Source organism: Fusarium redolens (genome assembly GCF_020744475.1).
Source record: "Fusarium redolens strain MPI-CAGE-AT-0023 chromosome Unknown BKA55scaffold_28, whole genome shotgun sequence".
NCBI classification, from domain to species: domain Eukaryota; kingdom Fungi; phylum Ascomycota; class Sordariomycetes; order Hypocreales; family Nectriaceae; genus Fusarium; species Fusarium redolens.
In genome coordinates this window covers 335,029-360,838 of record NW_025763691.1, presented here as the reverse complement: position 1 = coordinate 360,838, position 25,810 = coordinate 335,029, and the positions used below count along the sequence as shown (strand labels likewise).

General features: G+C 37.9%; 8 protein-coding genes across 8 annotated transcripts; 5 read left to right on the top strand and 3 right to left on the bottom strand.

The window, feature by feature from the left end:
• Window positions 1-414: 414 nt before the first annotated feature.
• BKA55DRAFT_528194 (uncharacterized protein) lies at window positions 415-1,149 on the top strand (the record flags this gene model as incomplete). The annotated part of the gene is made up of 1 exon (XM_046188982.1): window positions 415-1,149. One exon carries the CDS (start codon window positions 415-417, stop codon window positions 1,147-1,149), a length of 735 nt encoding a protein of 244 aa, XP_046042086.1.
• Window positions 1,150-1,205: 56 nt separating this feature from the next.
• On the bottom strand, window positions 1,206-3,870 carry BKA55DRAFT_584981 (uncharacterized protein). Its single transcript, XM_046194401.1, has 6 exons — window positions 3,608-3,870; window positions 2,650-3,550; window positions 2,323-2,596; window positions 2,102-2,265; window positions 1,870-2,050; window positions 1,206-1,812 (listed from the first exon to the last, which is right to left on the bottom strand). The coding sequence occupies exons 1-6, from the start codon at window positions 3,778-3,780 to the stop codon at window positions 1,385-1,387; spliced, it is 2,121 nt and encodes a 706-aa protein (XP_046042085.1). The 5' UTR covers window positions 3,781-3,870; the 3' UTR covers window positions 1,206-1,384.
• A 951-nt stretch (window positions 3,871-4,821) lies between these two features.
• BKA55DRAFT_528191 (uncharacterized protein) lies at window positions 4,822-6,710 on the top strand (the record flags this gene model as incomplete). The annotated part of the gene is made up of 3 exons (XM_046188981.1): window positions 4,822-5,024; window positions 5,088-5,472; window positions 5,529-6,710. 3 exons carry the CDS (start codon window positions 4,822-4,824, stop codon window positions 6,708-6,710), a joined length of 1,770 nt encoding a protein of 589 aa, XP_046042084.1.
• A 1,038-nt stretch (window positions 6,711-7,748) lies between these two features.
• Window positions 7,749-8,555, top strand: BKA55DRAFT_528266 (pyrroline-5-carboxylate reductase dimerization-domain-containing protein; the record flags this gene model as incomplete). The annotated part of the gene is made up of 1 exon (XM_046188986.1): window positions 7,749-8,555. The coding sequence occupies one exon, from the start codon at window positions 7,749-7,751 to the stop codon at window positions 8,553-8,555; it is 807 nt and encodes a 268-aa protein (XP_046042083.1).
• A 464-nt stretch (window positions 8,556-9,019) lies between these two features.
• Window positions 9,020-9,849, bottom strand: BKA55DRAFT_599564 (uncharacterized protein; the record flags this gene model as incomplete). The annotated part of the gene is made up of 2 exons (XM_046196411.1): window positions 9,020-9,574; window positions 9,640-9,849. 2 exons carry the CDS (start codon window positions 9,847-9,849, stop codon window positions 9,020-9,022), a joined length of 765 nt encoding a protein of 254 aa, XP_046042082.1.
• A 366-nt stretch (window positions 9,850-10,215) lies between these two features.
• Window positions 10,216-12,521, top strand: BKA55DRAFT_528163 (uncharacterized protein; the record flags this gene model as incomplete). Its single annotated transcript, XM_046188977.1, has 2 exons — window positions 10,216-10,262; window positions 10,319-12,521. 2 exons carry the CDS (start codon window positions 10,216-10,218, stop codon window positions 12,519-12,521), a joined length of 2,250 nt encoding a protein of 749 aa, XP_046042081.1.
• Window positions 12,522-12,609: 88 nt separating this feature from the next.
• Window positions 12,610-13,657, bottom strand: BKA55DRAFT_717724 (uncharacterized protein). Its single transcript, XM_046200933.1, has one exon. It carries the CDS (start codon window positions 13,260-13,262, stop codon window positions 12,708-12,710), a length of 555 nt encoding a protein of 184 aa, XP_046042080.1. The 5' UTR covers window positions 13,263-13,657; the 3' UTR covers window positions 12,610-12,707.
• Window positions 13,658-13,979: 322 nt separating this feature from the next.
• BKA55DRAFT_599562 (FAD-linked oxidoreductase-like protein) lies at window positions 13,980-16,046 on the top strand (the record flags this gene model as incomplete). Its single annotated transcript, XM_046196410.1, has 5 exons — window positions 13,980-14,005; window positions 14,258-14,521; window positions 14,577-15,739; window positions 15,774-15,965; window positions 16,024-16,046. The coding sequence occupies 5 exons, from the start codon at window positions 13,980-13,982 to the stop codon at window positions 16,044-16,046; spliced, it is 1,668 nt and encodes a 555-aa protein (XP_046042079.1).
• Window positions 16,047-25,810: the final 9,764 nt, after the last annotated feature.

Sequence of the window (25,810 nt, the reverse complement as noted above, 5' to 3'; positions counted from 1 at the left end):
ATCTCTCGAGATAAGTCTGATATGAAAAGATACAGAAGCTTGGGGCTTTCCAACTGTCAAGAGTGTAAATTCTTTCTCTATGCCCGCCACTCGTTGCTGTGTCAAGACACATCCGCAGGTGTTTCATACAGCCATAGGTTATTATCTTGGGGGCAATATAGAGGTCCGCTTGCATACAAGCTGGAAAGACTGATCAGCGTTGCACGGAAGTCGCATCCGACTGGGCCGTCTCATGCCGCCTGCATACAATCGGGATCAACTTATATACCAGTTATAGTTTCCTCAATTCATGATTTCCTTCTTATATACGCAATATTTCTTATTTTGCATGTTGACTCAATCAACCTCTCCTATATCACATATCCACAAACGGAAAAAATAACGCACCCCAGATCACAAACACAATCAGCCAGCATGGCGCCCACAGTCAGACAATATCACCTCTACCCAACAGACCATATTCCCAACTCGCCTCGACCCCTGCTTCACTATAAGAATGTTCTAGCCACTAAGCTTGGCAAAGCATATTGTGACCCTGTTGAGGTCTGGGATATGTTCACCAAGAACGAATGGAACGTGGCTTGGATATTCCGGTATAGTGATACGCAGCTATCCCATTTTCACTCTGAAGCTCATGAGTCTATGGCTGTTCTGTCTGGAACTGCTTTGATTCGGTTCGGTGTTGCCGATCTATCAGATAACCTACATCAAAACACATATGGTTCGGCCTGGGAAAGTGGTGGTATTACACTAGAAGCAGAGGCTGGCGATATCTTTATTATACCTGCCGGTATTGCGCATAAGACATATAGTACCAAGCCTAAAGCCTCTTTCAAGCTTCTATCTCCTGGAAGTGCTCATGGCATTGAGGCCGACGACCCCAGGAAAAGTCTTTCTGAACTCGATATTGATGGCTATACTATGATGGGCGCATATAATGGGGGCGATTGGGATTTTGTCCAGAAAGGGGGCGTTTTTGAAGAGTCATGGGTTGTCCCTAAGCCGACGCTTGACCCTGTCTTTGGTGACGGGGAACAAGGGTTAGTCAAAGCATGGGCAGGCAATGGACAGACTGCGCTTGGCCGCAAGGTCTCTTTCAAGGATGGCATCGCCACACACGCTCCGTTGGCTCCAATCTCTAAACTCTAACTGGCGGAAATTTGAGGGTTATGTAGAAGAATAATATCACATATGAATGACACATCCTCTTACTGTCTTTGAGAAAAGGCAAAGGTCGGGAATTTGACCGAATCCCCCAACATCAATCGTTGAGTTTCTAGCCAGTACTTGATCAGCACAGCGACGTCCAGCCACGAGTTAATTGTACCGACCAGGTTGCCAGTAGCGAGTCACATAGAAGGATTAGAAGAATTACAATTCTATCTCATTGTACCCATAAGTCAAGAAGTCCATCCATGGTAAGGGAATCAGCCAACCCTTCAATTCGAGAATCTGGATAGAAATTCCCAGGACTCCACCCCTCGAAGGACGTCCCGCCAGGACTAGGCAAGCCAAACTGAGTTGCAAAGGTAACTTCACCAGGCTGATTGGAGGCCATTGCATCGGTGACATTCTCGTTATTGGCATTGACCTCTGGGTGGAACTGCCTTCGTAAAGAGTAGGCCAACTCTTCCACCTCGGCTTTTCGTGAGCTGGCTTGAAGATTCCCTGCCATAATCATGGTGTCAAAAACGTCGAGTAAAACTGCAAGAGACACCTCATGCATAGCATGCTTAGCTTCGACCTCAGAGGCCATCACCAAGACGAAAGCGGCTGAGTAGGCTGCCTCGAGGTCAAAAGGAAGGAGGATGTCTGGAAGAAAACGGGGAATCAGCCAGTGGAAGACGACGAGGTTGGCGAATGCCCTACCTAAGAGTCCGTGTCGCTTCAATTGAGACAGTATGTTTGCCATTTGAACAGCGGAATTGGTCACAACTTGGATGAGGTCTCTGATCGAAGAAGGAAGGGTGAATTCGCCAGCTGTACCCGAGCCTAGGAGCTTTTGCTTGTACAGGTGAAACAAAAGCGGTCTTATTGTGAGGACAATGCACTACAGAAGATAAGCCAGTCATCTATGTCGAGGCTGTTAGGCGACACTAACCTGATTATACTGCAGATTGAGGTGGGCCGACACGCGGGAGATTTCACCAATTAACCGGCCAGAAAATGCGGACAGGTCTTCACTTAGCTCGGCTATGCCTTTGAGGGCTTTGCGTATCGTCGCTAAGAAACTTTCTTTGAGTTTTGCTTTCGGTCCGTATACAGCTAGCCTGGGTTAGTCTCACTGTTTCGCGATTATTAAATTCTTTTGGGTGGACCTACTGATAGTAATAGAGCCCAGAAGTTGTGAAATCTTGACGTGAATCGCAAGGGCCGATGAATGAATGTCATTCTCAGATATCTGCGGTGCTAAGGCACTGATATCGTCATCATGGATACCGTTTGTTATACCCATTAAGGATGAAAGCCTCTGGTCAAGAGTGTAGACGGTCCACCAAAGGAGGCGACCATGTTGGGCGAGTCGATCACCGACTGATGCAGGTTGCATGTCTGTATGAAGCCCATGCGACTGGGCCATTCTCACAGCTTGGCCAATCTGCTTAGGTTTAAGAAGGAGTACCCAGTCAACTTGCACTGACGTTCACTTACGTATGAGTGTGCAGCAACGCGATGGTCAACACAGTGTAGGTAGAGCGCAATACAACAAAAGATCTCGGTAGCCTTGACAGGATCACGAGAGAGATATGTGACGTCCGGCATCTGATTCATAGCACGTGAGAAGAGGTCCGCGCCTGCCGGTCCAATGCTTGGTTGCTGCCCGGCAAATGACTTTCCAAAGGCCATGATGACCAGGTAGTGTATATACCACAGATTATGCGTCCTGGCAACCCCTAGGGGATCCTGGTAAAAGAGATGAAGGTTATGCACAAAATCCGTCTCTTCGAAAAGATGGAGGAGAGGATGGGTCCGGAACTTAACAGTCTGGAGGTAATAGAGAGCGAGTTCTAGGGAGGGAAGGCTGGTTATCTGGATAGCACTGAGATCTATCTGGCGTTCCGGGATGCTATAGGTTTGCCCATCTACGTGCATCTGCATCGACGCCGCCGGGGAACCTGAGAGCCCGGCACTTTGTGAGGCCATCTGAAGGACCTGGTAGCTGAAGGACCATGTCGACGAGTGTCCCAGGTATCTCAGTCTCCCCGAGTAGTCGGACATGTAGCTCGGCTGCTCAGGCACGAGCAGGTTGGAAACGTCGGCATCATCAGAGCCGGCAGCTTCGCCATGCTGAAGCGTCACCGCGGAAGGCTGAGGCAGCGCCTGGTCATGGTCTTGGTGTTGATCTGTGTCTTGTCCTTGACAAGGTGCATGTGGAGAGCCTTGTGAACTGCCGTCACTTGCATGGGGGAGAGGCAAACAATTGATTTGCTCATTGGGATGTTCAGACACAGACAGGGAGGAGATTGGTTGAGGGGAATCTTTGGGTGGAGAAGCGGATTTGTTCTGCTTTCTCTCAAAGCTGTCGAGCCTTTTGCGGAGGTTGGAGAGAGATCTGCAGAGTATGGTAAGCATAAGAAAAGGGGCAGGGCAACAGGCTGGAGGTTCCGACCTTTCCGATACAAGAATGTTCCGCTCTTCGGATACGAAATTGCACCTGGAACCCCTATTGATGCAAGCTTTGCAGGGTTGTGACCCGGAACATTTGATCTTATGTTGGCGGCATCGCTGGCACGCATTGGACACCCTCTTATGACGACCAGATATATTCTGCTGTCGCTGCATTAGAGAATGGGCGGTAAGAGAACGTGTGTGAGACAAGTAATGAGTTTCAGTGAATCGATGAGAAAGTGTGACTAGGGAAGAGTGATGATGCTATGGCCACTTCTCTCCAGACATCCCCCTCCCCCAAGATAAGAGTGGCTTGCTTCTACATGGATGCCCCCTCTATGGACATAAACAGCTGGCGAATCGGAGGGGGCACATTTCCGATATTCGTGCGGGGTAGACCGGGGATTAGAATTGCTAGCTCGACACGCTAAGCAAAGATTGCAGCTGGTCAGACTTGGAATGACGCTATGGAAAGCATCAAGATAAGACGGGGCTTCCGGTGTCTTTCTTCCACCTGGGGTAAAGCCCTGCGCAATTGCGATTGGGCAAAAGGGTCTTACGTTCCGTTCTCCAACGTGAGATAAGAGATAAGAGATGGGGGAGAGTGTACACTGAGTGCCGGAGGATGTCAGCTAGCACGACCGAGTAAGTAAACTATGGAGTGAAATTAAGCCTGGCGATACGTTTTGCTGTCACAATTGAGATGCCGAGTGACTTTTCACTGCAGGTTCGTTGGTGAAAGTCAGCCGAGTTCAAAGTAACCGAGAGGAAGCCAAGGGTTTGTTCACCATCCCTTTGGTGGCACAAGCCTTCGCTGAGTCAATTGATTTGTTTGCACCCCTTTCGTTTTGACCGCCCTGGAGGCTTGTGCCACTCAATGGGGATATTTTAAGCTCGCGGCCCGTATTGTGTGTGTTCACTAAAGGTGAGCAACACCCTCCCAGAGCGATCCAGAGGGGATAAGGGACCTTCTGGAACCACGGATGTATGAACCGACATGGGGTAACCTCGTGATCATCAACTCTATCTTCAAAGTAATCATTCCCACTGGCAGCATGATCGGATGAATTTCCGACATGGCAATAAGCAACCCATTTGTGTGAGATAAAGGAAGCCTTTCGACTTCTGCTGTTCAGCCAAGTCGTAACTCATCTCTCAACAATGAAGGCTGAGCAACTCCCTGAACGAACTCCTAGCACCGAGTATCTGGCAAACATGACACTGTCCAATCACCACACACCATCAAAGCTCGGCGCAGACCGTCCAATTGACTCTGCTAAACCGCTTAAGTTGATCTACATCGGCGCAGGGGTGTCAGGCATTGTGGCCTCTATTCTCTTCCGCAAGGCCATTCCCTCGCTAGACCTAGTCATCTATGACAAGAATCCAGAAATTGGTGGTACCTGGTATGAGAATAAGTATGCATCGCCTATAGCATGACACAATTTACGAAGAATATTATGCTAATTCGAAACTTGAAGGTACCCCGGCTGCGCTTGCGACATCCCGTCCCATGCCTACCAATTGAGCTTTGAGTCGTCAACGGATTGGAGCCACTTTTATGCCGGCGCCTCAGAGATCCTTGATTATTGGAAGAGGGTAGCGGACAAGTATAAGGTCAGAGACAACGTCCGTCTGAACCACAAGTGCCTTCAGGCTACCTGGGACGAGTCCCGAGCCAAGTGGAAAGTCCGCCTTGAGAGGACTGACGTTGACCCACCCGTCATTATTGAGGATGAGTGTGACGTCTTCGTCACCGGCACCGGACTGTTGAACGAGTGGAAGTGGCCTGCCATTCCAGGTCTGCACGACTTCAAGGGCACTATCCTCCATACAGCCAATTGGCAGGACAACTTCACTGCCGATGTAAGTTCTCAGAATCAAGCCAGCGCCACCGCAAGTTGCTAATAAGTATTTAATAGGATAAGAGAGTCGCTGTTATTGGAGCCGGAAGCAGCGGCATCCAAGTTGTCCCCGCCCTAGTCAACAAAGTCAAGGCTATCGACCACTACGTGCGTGGCAAGACTTGGATCGCAACCCAAGGTAGCGAGGATATGCTCAAGAAGGAGCTTGAAGAGGAGGGCCAGTCCCAGACTTCCAGCAATGTGGCCTATGGCATGGATCAGAAGAAGATGTGGAGAAATGACCCTGAAGCCTATATCGCATACAGGAAACAGCTCGAGTTCCGTCTTCAGGGCAGCCACCAGATCTCATACCTAGGCAGCGCTCGTCATAACCAGGCTCACGCCAGCTACACCGCTTACATGAGAGAGAAGCTGAAGACCAAACCCGAGCTCTTCGACACGCTGCTACCTGACTTCCCCCCTCTCTGCAAGAGGTTGACGCCTGGGCCGGGATATCTGGAAGCCCTTACCCAGCCTCACGTGTCAACTATCACATCTCCCATCTCGTACATTGACCCTAGCGGAATTGTCACCCAGGATGGAACTAGGCGGCCCGTTGATGCCATCGTCTGCGCCACTGGATTTCAGACGGGTCCGGACTCGGGATTCCCCATTTACGGTCGAGACGGGGTGAACCTGCGGAGAAAGCATGGCATTCACCCAAAGTCCTACCTCGGCCTCGCCACAGACAACTTTCCCAATTTCTTTCAGTCCCTGGGACCCAACACATTCCCTGGTACGGGCAACTTGCTCATCATGATCGAGCACGCTCATCATTACATAGCCAAGGTCCTGCAGCGTCTGGCCTATGGCCAGGTGCGGACAATTGAGCCTAAGCGCAAGCAGGTCGACAACTTCACCAACTTCTGTAATCAGTATTTTGACAGGACTGTGTACACTGAAAAGTGCGAAAGCTGGTACAAGGCTCCGCCTCGGAGCCCTGGCGACAAGGAGCGTATCACGGCGCTGTGGCCTGGAAGCAGTGTCCATGCTATCCGCGCCCTATCTGAAGTCCGATGGGATGACTACGACATCGAGTACGAGGATGATGATGATTTTGGGTGGTTTGGCAATGGTTCCACTCTTGGTGAGACTGATCCTACTCTGGATAAGAACCTCGAGGATCTCACTTGGTATATCAACAAGACCGACTTTCTCCATAACCCTCTTCCTGTTGTTGCAAGGGACATAAAGTTATAGATAGACTAGAGAATAGTAGAATAGTGCATTTAAAATTGACCAGAATGTTATTCAATCGTTTCATGCCGCCTGCAATCCAGGTGATAAAAACATGGATATAGGCATAGAAATCCAACAAGTATCACACCCATACCTACATGGGGCATAGAACTTTTGCCAAAGCTACAACCACCTAGGATTACATTGAGCTGCTATGTTTCTGCATTGGAGATAATAGGTAAGTGCTCAGTTTAATTAGTTCTATCTAGGGTAGCTGAGCCTAATTAATTTACTTAAATTTTTTTATAAAATAGCTATAATAAGATAAAAGAAATAGCTAAAAATTAAATTCTTTAAATCTAAAATAATATTTAATTATTTTTATTACTCTTTAGTTATTTAATAATTAAAGATTTAAAATTTAGCTAGAACACCTGCAAGTAAGTACCCAGCTAATAATTAAACAGGGGCTATATTGTATGTCATTAATACAGCAACATTTCACAGTGGCCTCTATTCATCTTCTCTGTCTCTCAGACGTTATCACCCACTTCCCACACAAGAAAGTCGAAGCGATCGAGTGAACCCAACGCCATTGTGGTTATCCTGAGCATCGGAGCCACTGCCTCCTATCACAACCAATCAAACAGGGGTTTTCTCCGATTAGACTTCCGGTCCAATCAAGCTCCCCTCTTTTCCGAGATCTCCCACGCACAACAACACTTTAGGCCCAAAAGTTTACTATCAAGCTTTGATCCGGTGTCACTCAAAAACCTGGGTTTGGGGTAGGTAGCTCGAAAATCAGTTCTTGGTGAGCAAGTAGGCTCGTAATGATTGTAAGTCGGATAGTCCGTGGTCCTGCGTTGACCAGCCACGACACCAGCAGGCACGAGATCTTTACCATTGGAGTTTCAGGCCTTTGATTGTTCGAATTAGACTGAATTAAAATGCGCGTGGCCTTTTTAGGATGCGGTTTGTTCTCTCACGCCTGGAACAGAGACAAGAAATGATAGATAGCTGACTTGCGATGGCACCGCTATAGGCCAAATGGGCAGAGCCATGGCGTCGGCACTTCTGCAAAGCCGCAAGACCGATACCGTCCAACACTTGGTATTAAGTGTCAAAAGCCAAAAGTCTCAACTGGAACTCCAGAACCAATTCGCCGAATACCATGAGCAGGTCAAAGTTCTCCGAGGCCAGAACGTACAAGTTGCTCAAGAGGCCGACACCATCATTCTAGCTCACATGCCGTTCATGGTTAAAGATATCTTGTCGGAGAAAGGTATGCGAGATGCATTCAAGGGGAAGCTGGTTATTAGCATCCTTGCCGGAATTAACGCCAAGAAAATACAAGGGGCTCTCGGTATCCCAGATGGACAGCAAGAATATGACCTTATCAGAGTCATGCCGAACCTCGCTACGTCGCTGAGGGAGTCAATGACCGTGGTTAAGGAGCCCGGGCCTGATGCATCACCAGAAAGTCTGGAAAAGGCCACCAAGATTCTCGAACAGTTCGGCTCGACAGTCACGGTACCTGATGAAACATATCATGCGGCTGGTATTCTGACGGGGGCCTATTTCGCCCTCACTAGCATTGCGCTGGACGGAATGGCGGATGCTGCTTTGGCTGCAGGCATGACTCAACCTCTGGTTAACGCGGTGACCATTCAGTGCCTCGAGGGATGGGTCAAGCTCCTGGAACAGGGCAAAACACCAACCGACATTCGAGAGTTTTTGGCAGCGCCTGAAGGAGCAAGCTACCAGGGAATCGCGACTCTCGATAGAGCTAACACTCAAGTGGCTTTCTCAGAGGCTTTTGAACGTGCTACGGACAGGGCGAAGGAGCTTGAGGAACGTGGAAACTAGTCTGTGAGGGATTGGCATAGGACTATTAAGTTTTAAACGTCAGGAAAAAATGTAAACAGCTAGCCTGGCCATCGAGGTTAATGAATCTGATGCTCGGCAACGATTATATAATTCAGCAGGGACAGAGCTCTATCCTACTGCCGATGACCGACACTTGAGACAAAGCCGGCTCCTCGTTCTTTGTAAATGAAAGCCGTTCATAATACTTGTAGAATAAGTATAAAGAGAGGAAACGAAGTGTCGAGCCTAGAATACGACGAGATATCTGTAGAACTTGGTGATAGATAGATCATGTTCAATAGACAATACTCCCCCCAAAACAGGTGGGACAGAGCTTTATCTACTTTGTAATCTTTGTCACCGGTTCTGTACTGAAACTAATATGACTTCCCTTTCATTTCAAAGGTAGGATGGAATGTGTTTTCTTATAAGAACAAACTTCTATTACTCCTATGTATGTGCACTCAGACACAACGGGCACCGTCGACAAGAACCTCGATCCCGCTAATGATTGAGCTTGCAGGTTCAGCCAAGAAGAGGGCAACATTGGCCACATCAGAAGGCTCGACGAGGCGTCCGATAGGAATGGCGGCACACTTCGCCTTGATGATGTCCTCAGGGACAGGGCCGTCGGCGATACCGGCGAACTTGTTCAGAAGAGGGGTGTTGCCAGAGGTAGGGCAGATGGCGTTAAAGCGGAGCTGGTCCTTGGCAAACTCGAGGGCCATAGACTTTGTAGCAGACGAGACACCGGCCTTGGTAGCGTTGTACCAAGTCTGGGTGGCACCGGGTCGGATAGCGTTTTCGCTCGAGATAACGACTGTAGAGCCAGGGCCGTTCTTCTTCATCTCGGGAATGAGGATCTTGGAAGCGAGGTAGACGCTCTTGACGTTGACATCAAAGAGGCGAACAAACTCTTCGGTGGTGACCTCGATACCGGACTTGTTGGGGTATGACCAGCCGGCGTTGTGGACGACGATCGAGGGAGCGGCACCGAACTTGGCCTTGGACGTCTCGAGCTGAAAAAGAGATGGCAATTAGCAGCTGAACAGCTGTACCACAATCGATTCATTAGTCCACTTACAGCCTTCTGCCAGCTGGCTTCCTCGGCAACGTTGGCCTGGATCTGGTAGGCCTGCTTCTCGGTGTAGCCGTCGACAGGTCCATCCTTGGCCTGGAGGTCCAGACCAAGGACAACAGCGCCCTCACGGATGAAGGTCTCAAGGATACCCCGACCAAATCCCTGAGTAGAGCCAGAGACGACAGCGATCTTTCCTTCAAGACGACCAGGCATGTTGGCGGCAATTTAGTGTATTCTGTTTTCGAATATAGAGGAAGAGAAGATGAGGTGTTGAGTCTGTTACTTTCTTCTGAGATTCCTGACAACAAGAGGGTTCTTAATACCCATCGCGTCAAGACAGTTGGAGGCACCAGATGCGACTCCAATATCCCCAAGTGACATCTCGGCCCGAAGGAGTCAAGATTGCGGAACTGGCGACCAGGTGCACCCACTTTTTCTCCGCATCTACCCCGGATCCTAGTTCCGCTCCAACAGAGATTCCCATTCTTCAATCTCGTTTCATTCCAAGGTCCATCGTTTGTCCTATTCCTGTTGTTGCTCGGCCCGTTACCCAGATTCATGCACTGACCTACTCGTCTCATGGCCCCATCAACAGTCACCCCGTCTAATTTCCATCGCGCACCAGTGTGAGTGACCCGAGCATTCGGCACGCCATTCCATTGACATTATTGACACTTTACAGAGCCTGTCTCAAATGCCGGGCTGGAAAGGTCCGATGTCTTGTCGCGCAAAACGCGAGCCAGTGCCAACGATGCACTACCAACAACACAGAATGTGTGTTTACCCAGCCCAAGAGAGCTAGGCATCGACCAAGGATCCACCCGCACTCTCGGCGACTAAGGGTCCAGGAACATCAGAGTCAACAGGAGCAGCAAGAGGAGCAGCCGGCTCCGGCTTCGGACCATGTACACATCTCGTCGGCGCCTCCATCTCCTCCTTCTCCTCGTGTCGATCATCATGCTCATAGGGCGCTCATTACTCCCGATATTCGGGCACGGATAGTCTCTGCCCTCGCTACTCTCAAAGGAAAGAGGGGTGCGCCCTTTAGCTTTGTCACGTCCGGGGACAGGCGCGCTGGGGCCGACGAGTCAACCCCCCAGCAGCTACTATCATCTGATCAGCTACAGTCCTCGGGCCCCACGTTGAAGTTGTCATGTCTTTTGAGCCCGCTTCAGCCCAGTGGCCTATCTCACCCCCAAAATGATGTCCATCAGCCTGGTCCTTTGGTCAAGATGCCCACATATCGTGACTCGATGACACTTGGACAAACCGTGACAGACCCAGTTGATAACGGCATCCTTAGCCGCTCGGCATCTGAAGCTCTGTTTCACCATTTCATGCTTGGAATGAATGCCAAGTGGGAGTACCTCCTCGACCCCCACGTCGATACCCACGATGATGTTAGGCGAAGGAGCCGGCTGCTTTTTGCCACCATTCTATACTGCTCGTCCAAGTTTGCGAATTTTATCAATGGTAAACTTGTTTCGACAACAGACCCTTTTCTTCAAAGTCGTCTATGCAGCGTTGCGCGAAACTTGGCAGTGACGGCATTCGCCGAAGGAGACAGATCAATTGAATCTATGCAAGCGTTCTATCTCTTGGCTTGCTGGAAAGATGCAGACGACGACGTCTCTTATCGACATAGTGGCTACGCTTTCCGCTTCCTCCATGATCTAGACTGGGAAATGGCCGATGACGAGGGGCACCAGGCGGTCAGAAGAAAGCGGACATCGGTGGCCCTGTTTCGACAGGACAAACAGCAGAGCCTCTTCTTCATGAAGCGAGCTACTTCAAGTATGAGTGACGATGACCATCCATTCGTCAACTACCTCGATACATGGCTTGGAATGCCACATGTGTTGCCGCAGGACTACATGGCTTGTTGTAGTGCTGATCTACGTCGTATACAATCCAAGATTCGCGGTCTTGTCCAGAAAGCCCCATCGCTTATGCTGTCATGCCTTTTGGAGCAGATGGACTCGGAATTGAGTAGGTGGAAGTCGACTTGGGAGGATCGGTTCAAAAGAAATCTCTCAAGACCATGTCCAGATGACTTGCCGTTTGATCGTCGACTAATGTACCCTGGGAAATATCATCTGCGAACGCTCATCGGCCTTTGGGAAAGCAGTGTTCGACTCAACATATCTTCCGCAATCCTTCGACAAGCAATAACTGCATCTGTCGCGGAGTCTCTACGAGCCAACGGCCACTCACCACCGTCTACTTTCAGGCTTGATCTACCTGGGATCCCGCCACTGGAGGACGTCTTGTCTCCGGATGTTGCTGGACTTAGGAGCAGCATCGAAGGCGGGTTCGAAACACTTCGCTATCTGCTTGAATTCTCACCCGAGGATTTACGACGTGCTCCTGACTCTATCCTTCTTCTCGGCCCGAACGCTGCCATCTTTTTATGCCTGCTGCTCTGTCTTCCGTGCAACGGTGTCCTTGGTCCAGCCTTTCAAAAGACGGCTATTGGCCTTATACAGGATATTGCTCGTCACGTAGGTCAAGCGGTGCAATCCCCCCAAGACATTGTCAATTTACACTCGGCGTATCTTGATTCGCTTGTCAATCTTTTGGGTCCAGCAACGCAACAATGGCCACCCATTATGGAGGAGCTGCCGGGTTTTGATTTATCACAATCACATCTAGAGACTAGTGATTTGCAGTTCGACGACACAGCAATGGAAGCTGCTCAGGTTTTGGCCGGAGGAATGGCGAGTGGACTAAATTGTAACATGGATGATCCAGATACCATGTTTGGATTAACGACGGAGCCGGAGCAGATGCTGCATATGCAAAGTCTTGCCAATCTCCTCGACGCAAGCCTCTTTTCGGCAATGTCGCCGATGTCTGCAGTCGTGAACAGCCACACGCAAGCATAGTTAACTTACACCTGGGCTTCAATACGCACTATGCACTATGAAACTAGATAGGTTCGACAGAGTCTATGTGTTTGTCGATTCAAGCTGCCCAATGCCTAAGCATGCTACGCTGGAGATGGTCTGCGCCGCGAATGATTCGGACAAAGCAGTACTTGGTGGCGAAGTGACTGTACAGTACAGCTGTAATCAGCAGACCTGGCAGGGCAATACCGTTGGACACCTTCTTGAACAGGGGCCCAGCTGATCCAGTGCTGGGCTAGCGAGGTACTGACCAATATTGCCGTAGACGATGCTAGCGATAGCGATGCAAGTTAGTACAATAAAGGCCTGGCCGCAAATCAAAGCTCGAGTGAATTTAGCGGGTTCCCAGATCTCGGCTGCTATGGAAAAGAAGACACCAGATGCTCCGACGGCGAACAGCTGATTCAAAATGGCAGTCATAGCATCCGCGAAGCTGGTGTTGGGAATGACTCTGATATCAAGGTCGATGGAACTGGTGGAAGGGCCTGCACCTGGCCGACTTTGAGTCAGACAAGCAGTGGCTGTGATCCAAGTGGACACTATGATACAAGCCACGCCGACCCAACTGACCCAAGCAATTTTTTCCAATGCTCTGAATCTAGCTCCAATGATGGGGGCAGCAATGCGAGCGAGAGCCACAAAGATTATGGTACAAGCGCCATGGTCGGAAAGGGCGTTGAAACCAACGGACGTGGTAAGCATTCCTGCACCAGCTGTCATGGCGAGATAAATGCAGTAGAAGAAGCCGGCGATTTCTCGAGCCTATTTTCCAAACAGAAGCTCAACGGCGTCATCGATGTTGTGCATGTGTGAGTAATATTGCCTTGCGTTTCTGCAAGGATAGCCGGCCATGGTTGAGATAGAAGCTAGGATGAGGAAATAAAATATGCCGGGAAAGAATCCCAAGGTGTGAAAAGTGCTGGGGAGACCCAAAGCCCCGAGGCCGATTTGGAACTTTGCTATGAGGACAGCTGCAGCTGGCCATGACACTCTGCGAAAGTCGACGTTGTCCTCTTCACTGCTGAACAGGCCCTGGGGAACCGCCCTCGGGCTTGCAAGGTTGGGCCTCTGCAACATCAAGATCATTGAAGTCTTGGCCATTCTGCAGTCTCGATATTGTCCTTCTTTGACTTCTCCATATTTGAGAAAGTAGGAAAGACAGAACTGAGAAAATGAAAAGGAATGTCAAATTTTGGACACTAGGGAAAAGGCACGCAGTACCTTTACATATTGCAGTGTAATTGAGTACTCTAGTAGTAGCTCAGTTTCTCATTAGCTACTAATAGATTTAAGACTTGGGCTATATCATAAAAAGTGGAGGATGCGGAGGAAGCATCCGGGGTTGTATCTCCATAATTATCGCAGAGGTAGGGGGATTGCAAGGTCCGAAATCGGCTCCGGCCCGAGTTGGTGTATTAATGCGTTGCTGAGGACTGTATGACTCGGGCCGAGAGGCTCTCCAGGTGAGTAGATCACAGCTGCTGATAAAGCCTGTTACTGAATTTGGCTCAAGTAACGGGCCTCGATGAACCTACCTCGGCTTGGGTCGAAGACTAAACATGTCTCGTTCAGGTCGTTGACCGTGCCGAGTAAAGTGACGCCGAACTAACATCCTTAATCTCGTCTTCAAATGCCGGCCATATATTAGTTGATCTTCTCTGACCCATTTCATGTGTTTATACACTCCTAATCATAGTCATGCTATTCCTAACAAGGCAACGAGCCACTTTGGCTGCGAGGCGTTATCCAACATTAATTGCCCCGCGCGCGATCAAATCAGTATCGACCTTGGCACAGCCTACGACCTTGTTGAAGCAATGGATCTCAAAAAGCAACAGGGCTACCTACGCTGCAGGTGGCACAGTTGCATTACTCGGAATGCTGTTACTGAAGCCAAATAGAAGCCGATATCCTGATAATCCGCAAGATGTTGAAGCCCTCCACAAAGTCCCATTTAGTAAGCTATTTTCGGGCTGGATGTAAGTCTGACCTTTCTAAAGATAAATAGCGAGTTGGCTAACGAGCACTCCACAGCGCGTTTGCATTCTGTTCTTCGCCAACCTGGGTCGATATGAGCGAGACACTCTATAATATCGTGTCAAAGATTCCCATCCTCTCTTCGACTACGCACAAATTTGTCATGAAGACATTCTTCAACCAGTTCCTAGGTGGAGAAAAAACTGAGGACTGCATGCCAAAGATCCAATACCTTCGCGAGAATCAAATCGGCACGCTCCTCGGATATAACATCGAGGCTGAGTTGGATGGTTCAAGCAAGGACCCCACTTTGATCCTTAAGCAGACACAGCTTGTCCTGGAATCTATTGATGCTCAGGGAAAATTGGCCAAGAAGTACTGTCCTGATGCTAGTGCGTATAGCGGCGATAACCGGTGCTGGGTCCGAATCAAGATCACTGGCTTGTTGCCTCATCCTATTGCCCTGTACAATGGATCCAATGCTATACTTAAGGCAAGGGAGGAAAGGGGATTGGATATGGATGTGCCTTACCCAGGACTACCTCACGATGGCGATTGGGAGGCCGCACTGAATGGAAGAGAGGTTACTGAGTCGGACCGCGAACAATTGTTGAGCTTACGCGCTACCATGGAGGCTATTGCTAGCAAAGCACGAGATAACAACGTCAGAATTGTTATCGATGCTGAGCAGTCATGGTACCAGCCCGTCATCGATAGTCTCACCGACGAGCTCATGCAAAAGTACAACACCTTGGACGGCCCGGCCACTTGCATCGCCTCATTCCAAGCCTACGTCCGCCGATACCCCCAGCTCCTCAACCAGCAGATAGCCCGTGCTAAAGAGCGTGGCTACAAACTGCTATTCAAACAGATCCGAGGCGCCTACATGGTAACAGAGGCTGAGCGGTGGAAGGCAGATGGTAAAGAAGGACCCGGCCCCGTATGGCCAACCAAGGAAGAGACCGATTCAAGCTTCAACTATGGTATCGAGAAGACCCTGGCTACCGTTGCTCAACAGGTGCGAGAAACGGGCCATTCCAAGCTCAGCGCCGTTTTCGCTACCCACAACTCCATCAGCGTCGATCTCGGGCTAAACCTACTACAGAGGCATGGATTGGCTCGGCGAAACGACGAAAACGGAAAACTAGTGGTTTCCAAAGAAATAGCCGGCAGTATCGCATTTGCCCAGTTGTACGGCAAGTTGCCATTTATGCGAAGCCGTAACGATAACTCATCTGGCTAACTTATGTACAGGAATGAAGGATGACCTCACCAACAAGATTATTGGTTCAATAGAAGCGGAAGGAGGCTTCCCACTTGTGGTCAAGTCAATGAGCTACGGCGACTTGAAGGAGTGTCTGCCTTTCCTGGCTAGACGAGCCATAGAAAATAAGGCTGTCCTTGAGGGACGAGGTGGAGCTGCTGCCGAGAGAGTTCGACTCGGTCGTGAGATTTGTAGACGTATCCTTCCTTTTACTTAGTATGTAATACTGTTATATATTAGTTGGAGTTTTGTTAGTTACCTAAGCCCTAAACGTGCCCTTGTTTGTATTATAGGTATCCTGCTATTGCTCCTCCTCTATTTCTTAGTTTAGATTATATTAATTAGTAATAATAGGAATTAAACCTATCTTACCCTTAAACTCTTATATATTACCTTTATATATTTTATATTCTAGTAGGTTAGCTATTTTTAAGGTATTAAGATATTAAATTATTTAATAATAATAAAACGCTTAGCCTATTATAGGCCTAAGAGGGGCTAATAATTAGAAAAGAGCTTATTAATAAAATAAATATAAATAATATAAAGATAAAATAAAGATTAAGATTATATATTAAAGTATTATATTTAGACTTATTTCCTTTTTTATTTTTTTTTATTTTTATAATTATATTAATTATATTTCTTCTTAGTTATTACCTTAATTATTTACTTCTACTTTAGCTATACCTTTAATACTAATAAAATAATAACTAGAGCAGCCTTATTAAAAGAAGGTATATCTAGAGCTTACTGCTAAGCCTTATTCTTATATTTTAAGGTCTCTTTACGCTTTATATACATCTGGTCGAGGTTTTTTGAGCTTAGTGATTTCACTTGACTTCTATATTATCTTAATAGAGGCTTTAGCAGAAGATAGTTATTATTATTAATAAAATATCTACTAGTAATATTTAGTTATAATAAATAGGTAATAAGCTTTATTATAATAAGTATATATTTATATAAACTCTTATAATAAGGCTAGTCTTTTATTATCTTATATCTTTAATAATATTCTTATTTATTATAATTAAAATATCTAGCTAAGCTATAGTTTATTTAAAATACTTAAAATAGTTTATTATATCTTTTTAATTTTCATAATTTATATAATTTTAATTTAAAAAAATAGAAATTATATTGTAAGACTAAAAGGCGTATAAGGATTTTAAATATAAGTCTAGTAACCTAAATAAAGTCCTATTATAGCCTTAAACCTAAATCCTCTTCTTAAATATCTCTTATTTCTTGCCCTTAGTTAGTTTCTTTAAGACCTTTATATCTTTATTATTAAATAAAATAGTAATCTCTTTAAGTATTAAACCTTTAGACTTAATAAATAAAAACTATATATAAATTACTTTAATATTTAAAATTATAATATAAATAAAATAAAACTTTTAAGCTTGCTTATTTAAGCTAATAGGGTTTATATATTAGTTTAAAATACTAAATACAGCTATTATATTTAGATAAATAGCTAAGCCTTTAGTATAAATATTATATAAAAGGATCTTAAAGTAATAGGTAATAGTTAAGCCTGGCTACATAAAGCTAGTAACTTTATAAAAGAGAAACATTATAGCTAGAATAGCTTATTTAATACTTATATTACTTATATTAATATATATTATAAAGTATTTATAAAAATATTAGTTATTTTAATAAAATTAAGTTAAATTAAGGGGGCTATACCTTATCTAGATATTAAATATTATAAGTATACTAATAGCTATAATAAGAAAGATTAGGTTATATCTTTTAATAAAGTAAATTGAGAAATTAATTACTATAAGGAAAAATTAAATTTAAAGATTATTATTAAATAATAACTAATTATAAGGTTTTTAAATTTTAATAAAATTTAAAATATTATAAAAGTAATAAGATATAGGACTATTTCTTATATTAATTAATATTAATATTTTATATATAGTTTTTAAGGTTTTATATTTAAATATTAAAAAAAGAATAAAATTAAGATAATAAGTAATAGATACTTATAGTTACTAAGGGTTTATAAGAAAACTATCTAGCTAGTCTTAGCTACTTAAGTCTTTAGCTAAATAGTATCTTAAATCTCTATATATTTAGCTTAAATAAAAGGGTTGGTCCTGTTACTATTCGTATAGTACTATTAAGGCCTTAATCTTAATACTTTAATAAAGGGAGCTAAGTAACAAGGCAGATCTTCTATATACCTTAACCAGGATATTTAAAGCTTCTTTATTCCTGCCTTTAGAGCAAAGCTAGCAAAGACTCTTAGGCAGGGTAAATACCTTAAGTAATTATAGTAGTAATATAAGAGCTTAAAGGGTAATAGGAATATACTATAAGGCTTTTTTATAATAGTTAGGTTTTCTAAACAGGTAAACTAGTCCATATTAGGTTTATGTTTATAGATTATATAAGGCATAATACTAAGTATTATAAAGTATTATATCTCTTAATAATTAAGTAATATATATTAGGCTTATTAATATAAAGATACTTTATTAATAGCTAGTAAGCTAAGTCTTATAAAAGTATTAATAAATATATTCTTATATACTAAAAGTAGCCTAATAGCTTAGTAAGAAATAATAGTAATTTAAAAGTTAAATCTCTAGGGATTATTAGTAATTTATAGTAATCTAGTTTTAAAGTATTATAATTTAAGTAATTTAATAAAAGAGGATTATTACTAGGAGAAGTAATCCTTTTATAATAAGTAGAAATTATAAAGGCCTTATAATATAGCTATATAGGCTATAAGATAATCTCTCCCCTTTATTAGGTCTTATCCTTAAGACCTATATATCTCCTTATTCTTATATTAGGCTTTAGTAAGTGCTAATTTTCTTCCTTTATTATTTTCTTAATATACTTTACTAATTATTATATTATAAAATCTTTAATTAAAATCTTATAAGACTTTAAAGTATATTTATTTAATAGATTTAATTATAAAATTTAGTTTTAATATTATGCCTTATTCCTTTTATAAGGCTAAAGGCCTTTATTATAAAATAATTAAGTATTCTTCTTATTATTCTAAATATACTTAATAAGGTTATTCTTATAATGCTTTTAGTATTATAATTACCTATTATATATTATTTCCCTTATTATTATTGCCTTTACTAACTGTCTTTCCTTTTTTTTTTTAATTCCTTATTTAAATTATAAGTCTAATTATCTAAAGCAGGTAGAAAAGGAAGTTAAGGAAAAGCTTTTTAAGGCGTAATAAGAGGTTAATAAGGCTATTATAAGATTATCTTATATTTATTACTAGAAACATTTATTATATAAGCAGGGTATCTAGTTTATTATTAATAATATAAATTCTTCTATAAGTAATATTATTACTTAAAAAGAGGATATAGCAGTTTTAGATATTTAGTCTTTTAGTAGTGCTAATATTATTAACTAAAACCTAATTTTTAATCCTTTGCTTTCTAAGGTTATTAATAAAAATTCTTTAGGAGTTACTAGGTATTAATAAGGTATCTTATTAATTCTTATATATTTTTGCTTTTTAAGTAGTTTTTCTATTTAATTAGATATATCTTTTATTTATTAATTCTTTATATATCTTTAATTTCCTTTACTTTATATACCTTTAGTCTTATAATTTATTATAGTTTATTGCTGGTTTTTATATATATTATATTTATAGCTAATTTAAGTATTAAGATATAGTAAATTAGGTAGTATTTAATATTTAGAAATAAGTCTAATTTATATTAACTTTCCCCTATTTTTTATTTAATCTTAATTAGTCTTAAGTATTTATAATCTAGTTTATAGCTTAGTTAATTTATTTTAATATTTTTAGTAAATAAGTAAACTATATCTCCTTTTTTAAAGGTTAGTCCCTTTAACCTTTTAGGGTTATAATATCTTTATATCCTTTTCTTAATAAATTCTAGGTTAGTCTTAAGTTTATTATATATTTCTCTTAGCTTATTACTTATAATAATTATTACTAGGTTTATATTCTTAAGTTCTTAAGTATTATAATATATATTAAGTATAAATCTAATATTTGTATTAAATAGTATAAGCTTTATACTCTTATTATAGGTAGTATTATAAGCTAGTTAAGCATTTAGTAACTTCTTAACCTAGTTATCTTATTTATAGTTAATATAATACTAAAGGTATTATTTTAATACTTAATTTATTTATTTTATTTATTTATCTACTTATAGTCTAAAAGCTATTATAAGTCTATAACTAACTTCTATAAGTATTATTAGTAATTGCTAAAATTTAAAGGCAAATATTAGTCCTCTATTTAATAAAATCTCTTTTAGTAATCCTTATTTTCTTACTACCTTATTATAAAAGATATAGGCTATAACTTCTGTATTTATTACTTCTCTATAAGGTAAGTAAATTAAGAATTTTATAAGTCTATCTATAATAACTATAATACTATTATAATAGATTCTAGTTAAAGGATCCTTTAATAATAGTAATTTAGTTATAAAATCTATTATAATTAAGCTTTATAGTTATTTTATAACTTTTATTAGTTATAGTGTTTTATAAGGTTTATATTAGTATACTTTTATTCTGGTGTAAATATTGCATTATTTAATAACCTTTTTTATTACCTTTTATATTATTTAATAACCTTAATATAATAGTTATTTTAAGGTTTTAGTAACTCCTTAATATTTATATAATAGGTATATATAGAATTCTTAAATAAATTCTTATAGTTTTTTTAGAATTTCTTTAATTATATTTATTTATATTTATTTTAGTATTACTATTTTCTAGGTAAATTAGTATTCTCCTTATTATTCTTTTTTAATACTTATTCTTTTACTTTAATAATACTAATATTATAATCTAGTTATTAGCTAATTATATTTACTTTACTATTTTTTAATCTTTTCTAGTAAATAATTATAAAGTTAAATTTATATAAGAATTCTATATAATATAGTTATTATTTATTAAGTTTATAAGTTATAATAAAGTATAAAATATTTTAGTAATTAATATAAACCTTAACCTTATACTTACTTTTTATTAAATAGTATTTAAATTCTTTAAAGTAATTAACTATTACTAGAAATTCTTTATTATAAATTAGGTAATTAAGCTCTGCTCTATATAGTTTATATAAATAAAAAGTAATAAGATATAGCTTTCTTTCCTTATCTCTCTAACTAATTTATCTTCTTAATATAAAGTCTAATATATCTATTTCTAGCTTAATTTCTTTCTTAAAATTAAATATTATTAAGACTAGTTTACTAAGGATTACTTCTTTTAGTTACTTAAATACTTCTTAAGCCTTATTATTTTAGTTAAAGGGTTTTCCCTTCTTAATTAGTTTTATTAATAAGATTGTAATCTTACTAAATCTTTTAATAAACCTTTAGTAATAGTTAGTAAAACCTAAAAAGGCTTATATTTCTTTAATATTAGTAAATACCTTCTATTTTACTATTATTAAGATTTTCTTCTTTTTTATTTAGATTTCTCTAGGTATAATAGTATATCCTAAAAAGTCTACTTTTATAATATAAAAGTAACTCTTCTCTAGTTTAACTAATAGCTTGGCATTTTATAACGATTTTAAGACCTTATAGACGTGTTCCTTATAATCGTTTTACTATTACTATCGGGGTTACTAGGAAATATAACTTGGCCAGTCCTCTAGTTAATATACAGGTTTTATTATTTAAGCTAGTTTATTTTAAGGATAATATCTATCTCCTCTCCTAAAGGAATAATATTAAAACTTATTCCTTAATATTTTCCTTTAATAAAGACCTTAAGGTAATTAATTTCTTAATTTATTATACTATTATTATAATTAAAGAGTTACCCTTTTGTATTAATAAGTTAATATAATAGTTACTTCCTTTTCTATAATAATCCTAGCTTTATAACTATTTTTAAATTAATAAAGTTCTTCTTTATTTTATTATTAATTTATATATTTAGCCATTTTCCCTTAATTTAAGCTTATAATACTAGGTAATTAGGTTTACTATCTTATATAGCTCTTAAAGCACTTATTAGTTTAAGTCTTTTATATTTTTATTTATTACTTTTTTATAGCTTTATTATTATAAAAGGCATATTACTTTTCTTAAACTAGTTTAGTAAAGTAACTTATATTTTTCTTTATTATAATTAACTCCTTTTAGGTAGTCCTTAATATATTCTTCTTTTTTTAAAAAGTTATTTATAAATTCTTTATTATATAAATACTATTAAAAATATTTTTCTAATTTTATATTTTATCTATCTAAAGAAATTCCTTATTTAGATTATTTATTATTAATTAAAACCTAATTATATCCTTCCTTAAGGTTAATAGGCTTAAAGAGGTATCTTTCTTTTATAATCTTAGATTTATTCTTTTTATCTTAAAGATATTCCTCTAGTTATTTATATACTTTTTAAATAAACTCTTTTTCTTTTCCTCTTTTATATTCCCCTAGGTTAATAAGTTTAAATCTCCTTTTGCCTTTTTCTTTCTTATAGTCCTTTAAAGCTAGATCTTTAAATTCTCTTTTTGCTTTTTTAATTATTCTTATTATCTATAGGGCTTCTTAATAAAGGTTTTTATTTTTTTAGATCTTATAGTAATATAATATATAAAATTATAGCTCTATTACTTTAAGGTTTTTATATTAGTAATATACTAAATATCTTTCTATTTCTGTTTTTTTATATAAGTTATTATTAAGTATATTAGAAATTATAATAAAGAAGTAATTATTATCTTCCTTATCTTATTTATATTCCTTATATTAGTAATATTTATAAGATAGCTATAATAGCTTATTATATCCTAAGTAGGTTAGGAATATTTTTATAATATCCTTAATATTAAATTTTAGCTCCTTATAGTAAGGGTTTATAGTATTTACTATATAGTAAGCCTAAATATATAGGCTCTTAAGCTTATTAATATTATTATATTCCCTAGCTCTTTATAAATATCTATTTTTTATTAAGGTATATATCTTGCTATTATATTTATTAAATAGTAGTTTATAAGATTACTTTTACTTATTTTTAATTTATTTATCTTCCTTATAGAGGTATTATATAGTATTTTATATTGCCTTTTCTTTATATCCTATACTTTAAAAGTATTATTAATAATATATATAAACCTTATCTCTTGCTTTATATTCTTTTTTAACTATTTCTTCCTTTTCTTAAATAGTTATTTAAATTAAGATAGTATTAATTACTTTTAATACTTTTAGTTATTTTCTTATATTAAAGGTATTCTTTTATCCTTATAGGTCTTTTAGGTATTTTCTAATTTCTTATTTTAAGGATCTTTCTTCCTTTATTATTTTAAAATCTTAGTTTATTTTATTTTCTTATATTTCTTTTTTTCCTTTCTCTTAAGGTAATAAATATAGTCTTTTTCTTTTTCTTATTATTAGTTTTTTAAGTTCTTTTACTATTCCCTTTAGTATTTATTTACCTTTATCTTATATAGTATTAAGATTTAGGGTATATTTCTTACTTTAATATCTTCTTTTATTAAGAATTCTTCTTATAGTTCTTAAATTAAACTATCTAGGTATAAGTATTATCTATATTTTAGCATAATGCCTTTATATAAAGCCATTATATTATATAGGCTTTATATTATTCCTAGTACTTAGGTTTATATAGCAGTTTAGGGTTTTTATTTATTAGTTATTACTAGTATTTACTTACCTTAATTAGGGTCTTTAGGCTTTCTTAATTAAGGATACTTATTAATAATATATCTAAATTAATTATAATTATAATATTTAACCTTAAATATATTATAAGGTCTTTTATTATTATTATATTATATTACTTTAAGTATTATAAGTCCTAGTTTAGTTCTATATTATATATTAATATATTTCCTTCTTCCTTAATTAGTATTTTATTATTTATTAATATTTTATTAAGGGTTATATATCCCTTTGTATCTTTTAGCTTGCTTTTCTTAATATTACTTATATTATTAATTATTAATTTCTATAGTAATATTTACTAGTTTATTTAAGTTCTTTAGTTTAGGTCTAATATTTATTATTATATCCTTAACTTCTAACTTTAATCCTAAATATATCTATACTATATAAGCTTTTTTGCCCTAGTTTAGCTTAGCTACTTAATAGCAGTATTTAGCTAAATAGTTTATAGTAAATCCTCTTTACTTAAGCTATTATACTTTTATTTTTATAATATGTTTTTTATTTATTATTTTAAAGGCATTTTTAAGCTTTAATTTAAAGTTTTTATATTTCTTATAAATATATTTTATTATTTCTTATTATTCTTTATATAATTTATTAATATAATCTTAAATAATAAGTTTTATTAATTATAATACTTTATCTTTAAGGAATTTTATATTATATTAAACTCTTAATTTATTAATAATAAACTAAATAAGGTAATATATCTAGTAGCTCTAGAAGCTAATAAGGAATCCTTAAAGTTTATTAATATTATTATTAAATAGTTTAGGCTAATAAGGTTAAAGGATTTCTCTAAGGTCTTTTTTAGTTATTATAAGGGCTATAATATATTTAATATACTCCTTATAAAGTTTCTAACTATTTTTTACTTCCTTTTTAAGTGCCTTTATAATCTTAATAAAATTAACTACCTTCTTCTTTAGGTTCTTAATCTTATTTTTAGCTATATTAAAGTTATTTTTTATATTCTCTAGGAGGTTATTATATTACTAGCTAAGCTATTTAAGTCTATATTTAAGTTTTATAACTTCTCCTTTATAAGTGCTTAGGTAAGTAAGGGTAATATCTTCTTTATTTTTATTATTAGTTTCTATAAGAATATTTACTAAGTTAAGAGGTATTTCTTACTAAAGGTAATACTAAGTATATCTTAAGTTAAAAGGCTAAATTAAAGTAATAAGTATTATTATATTAGTATTACTTAGTATTATATAGTATAGTCTAAATAAGAGCTATTAATATATAATAGTTAGGTTTTCTAAATAGGTAAACTAGTCTATATTAAGTTTATATTTATAGATTATATAAAATATAATATTAAGTATTATAAAGTATTATATCTCTTAATAATTAAGTAATATATATTAGGCTTATTAATATAAAAATACTTTATTAATAGCTAGTAAGCTAAATCTTATAAAAGTATTAATAAATATATTCTTATATACTAAAGGTAGCCTAATAGCTTAATAAGGAATAATAATAATCTAAAGGTTAAATCTCTAGGGATTATTAGTAATTTATAGTAATTTAGTCTTAAAGTATTATAATCTAAGTAATTTAATAAGAGAGGATTATTACTAAGAGAAGTAATCCTTCTATAATAGGTGGAAATTATAGGGGCCTTGTAATATAGCTATATAGGCCATAACATTTTTTAATATATTTAATTATCTTAAATACTATTTATATTATAATAATTAATTTAATATATTATAAGGTATTATATATAATAATAAGCTATTTATAATATTAAGGGTATACTAGCTTTATAATTAGAAATAGCCTAATACTAATAGAGATATTAAATTTAAATTTAATAAGAAATTAACTTTTAATAAATATACCTTTATTAATAAATAATACTACTATAATTACTTAGCTATTATTTTAGAATTATAATATACCTTAGATAAAAATACTAATTATAAGTATAATATAGCCTAAGGTAATAATAATATAATATTTAAATTAATTAATAATATAAAAGGCTATTATATAAAATAGGTTAGCATATATATTATAATAAGTAAGATAAAGGAACTTATAGAAAAATAATATATTAAAAGTATTAATATTAATAATTATAATATATAAGCTTATTAATTCTTAATAATCTATAAATTATTAAGTAAACTCTTATTATATTTTAAAGAGTTTATTTATTAGGTTTTATCTTTTTTAAAAGAATTTATTTTTATTTCTATTATTAATTATAATATAAAGTATAAGTAATAGTATTTAGATATATAGGCTATATAGGCTAAAGTGCTTATATTATATTATATATAAGACTTAGAGATAAGGCT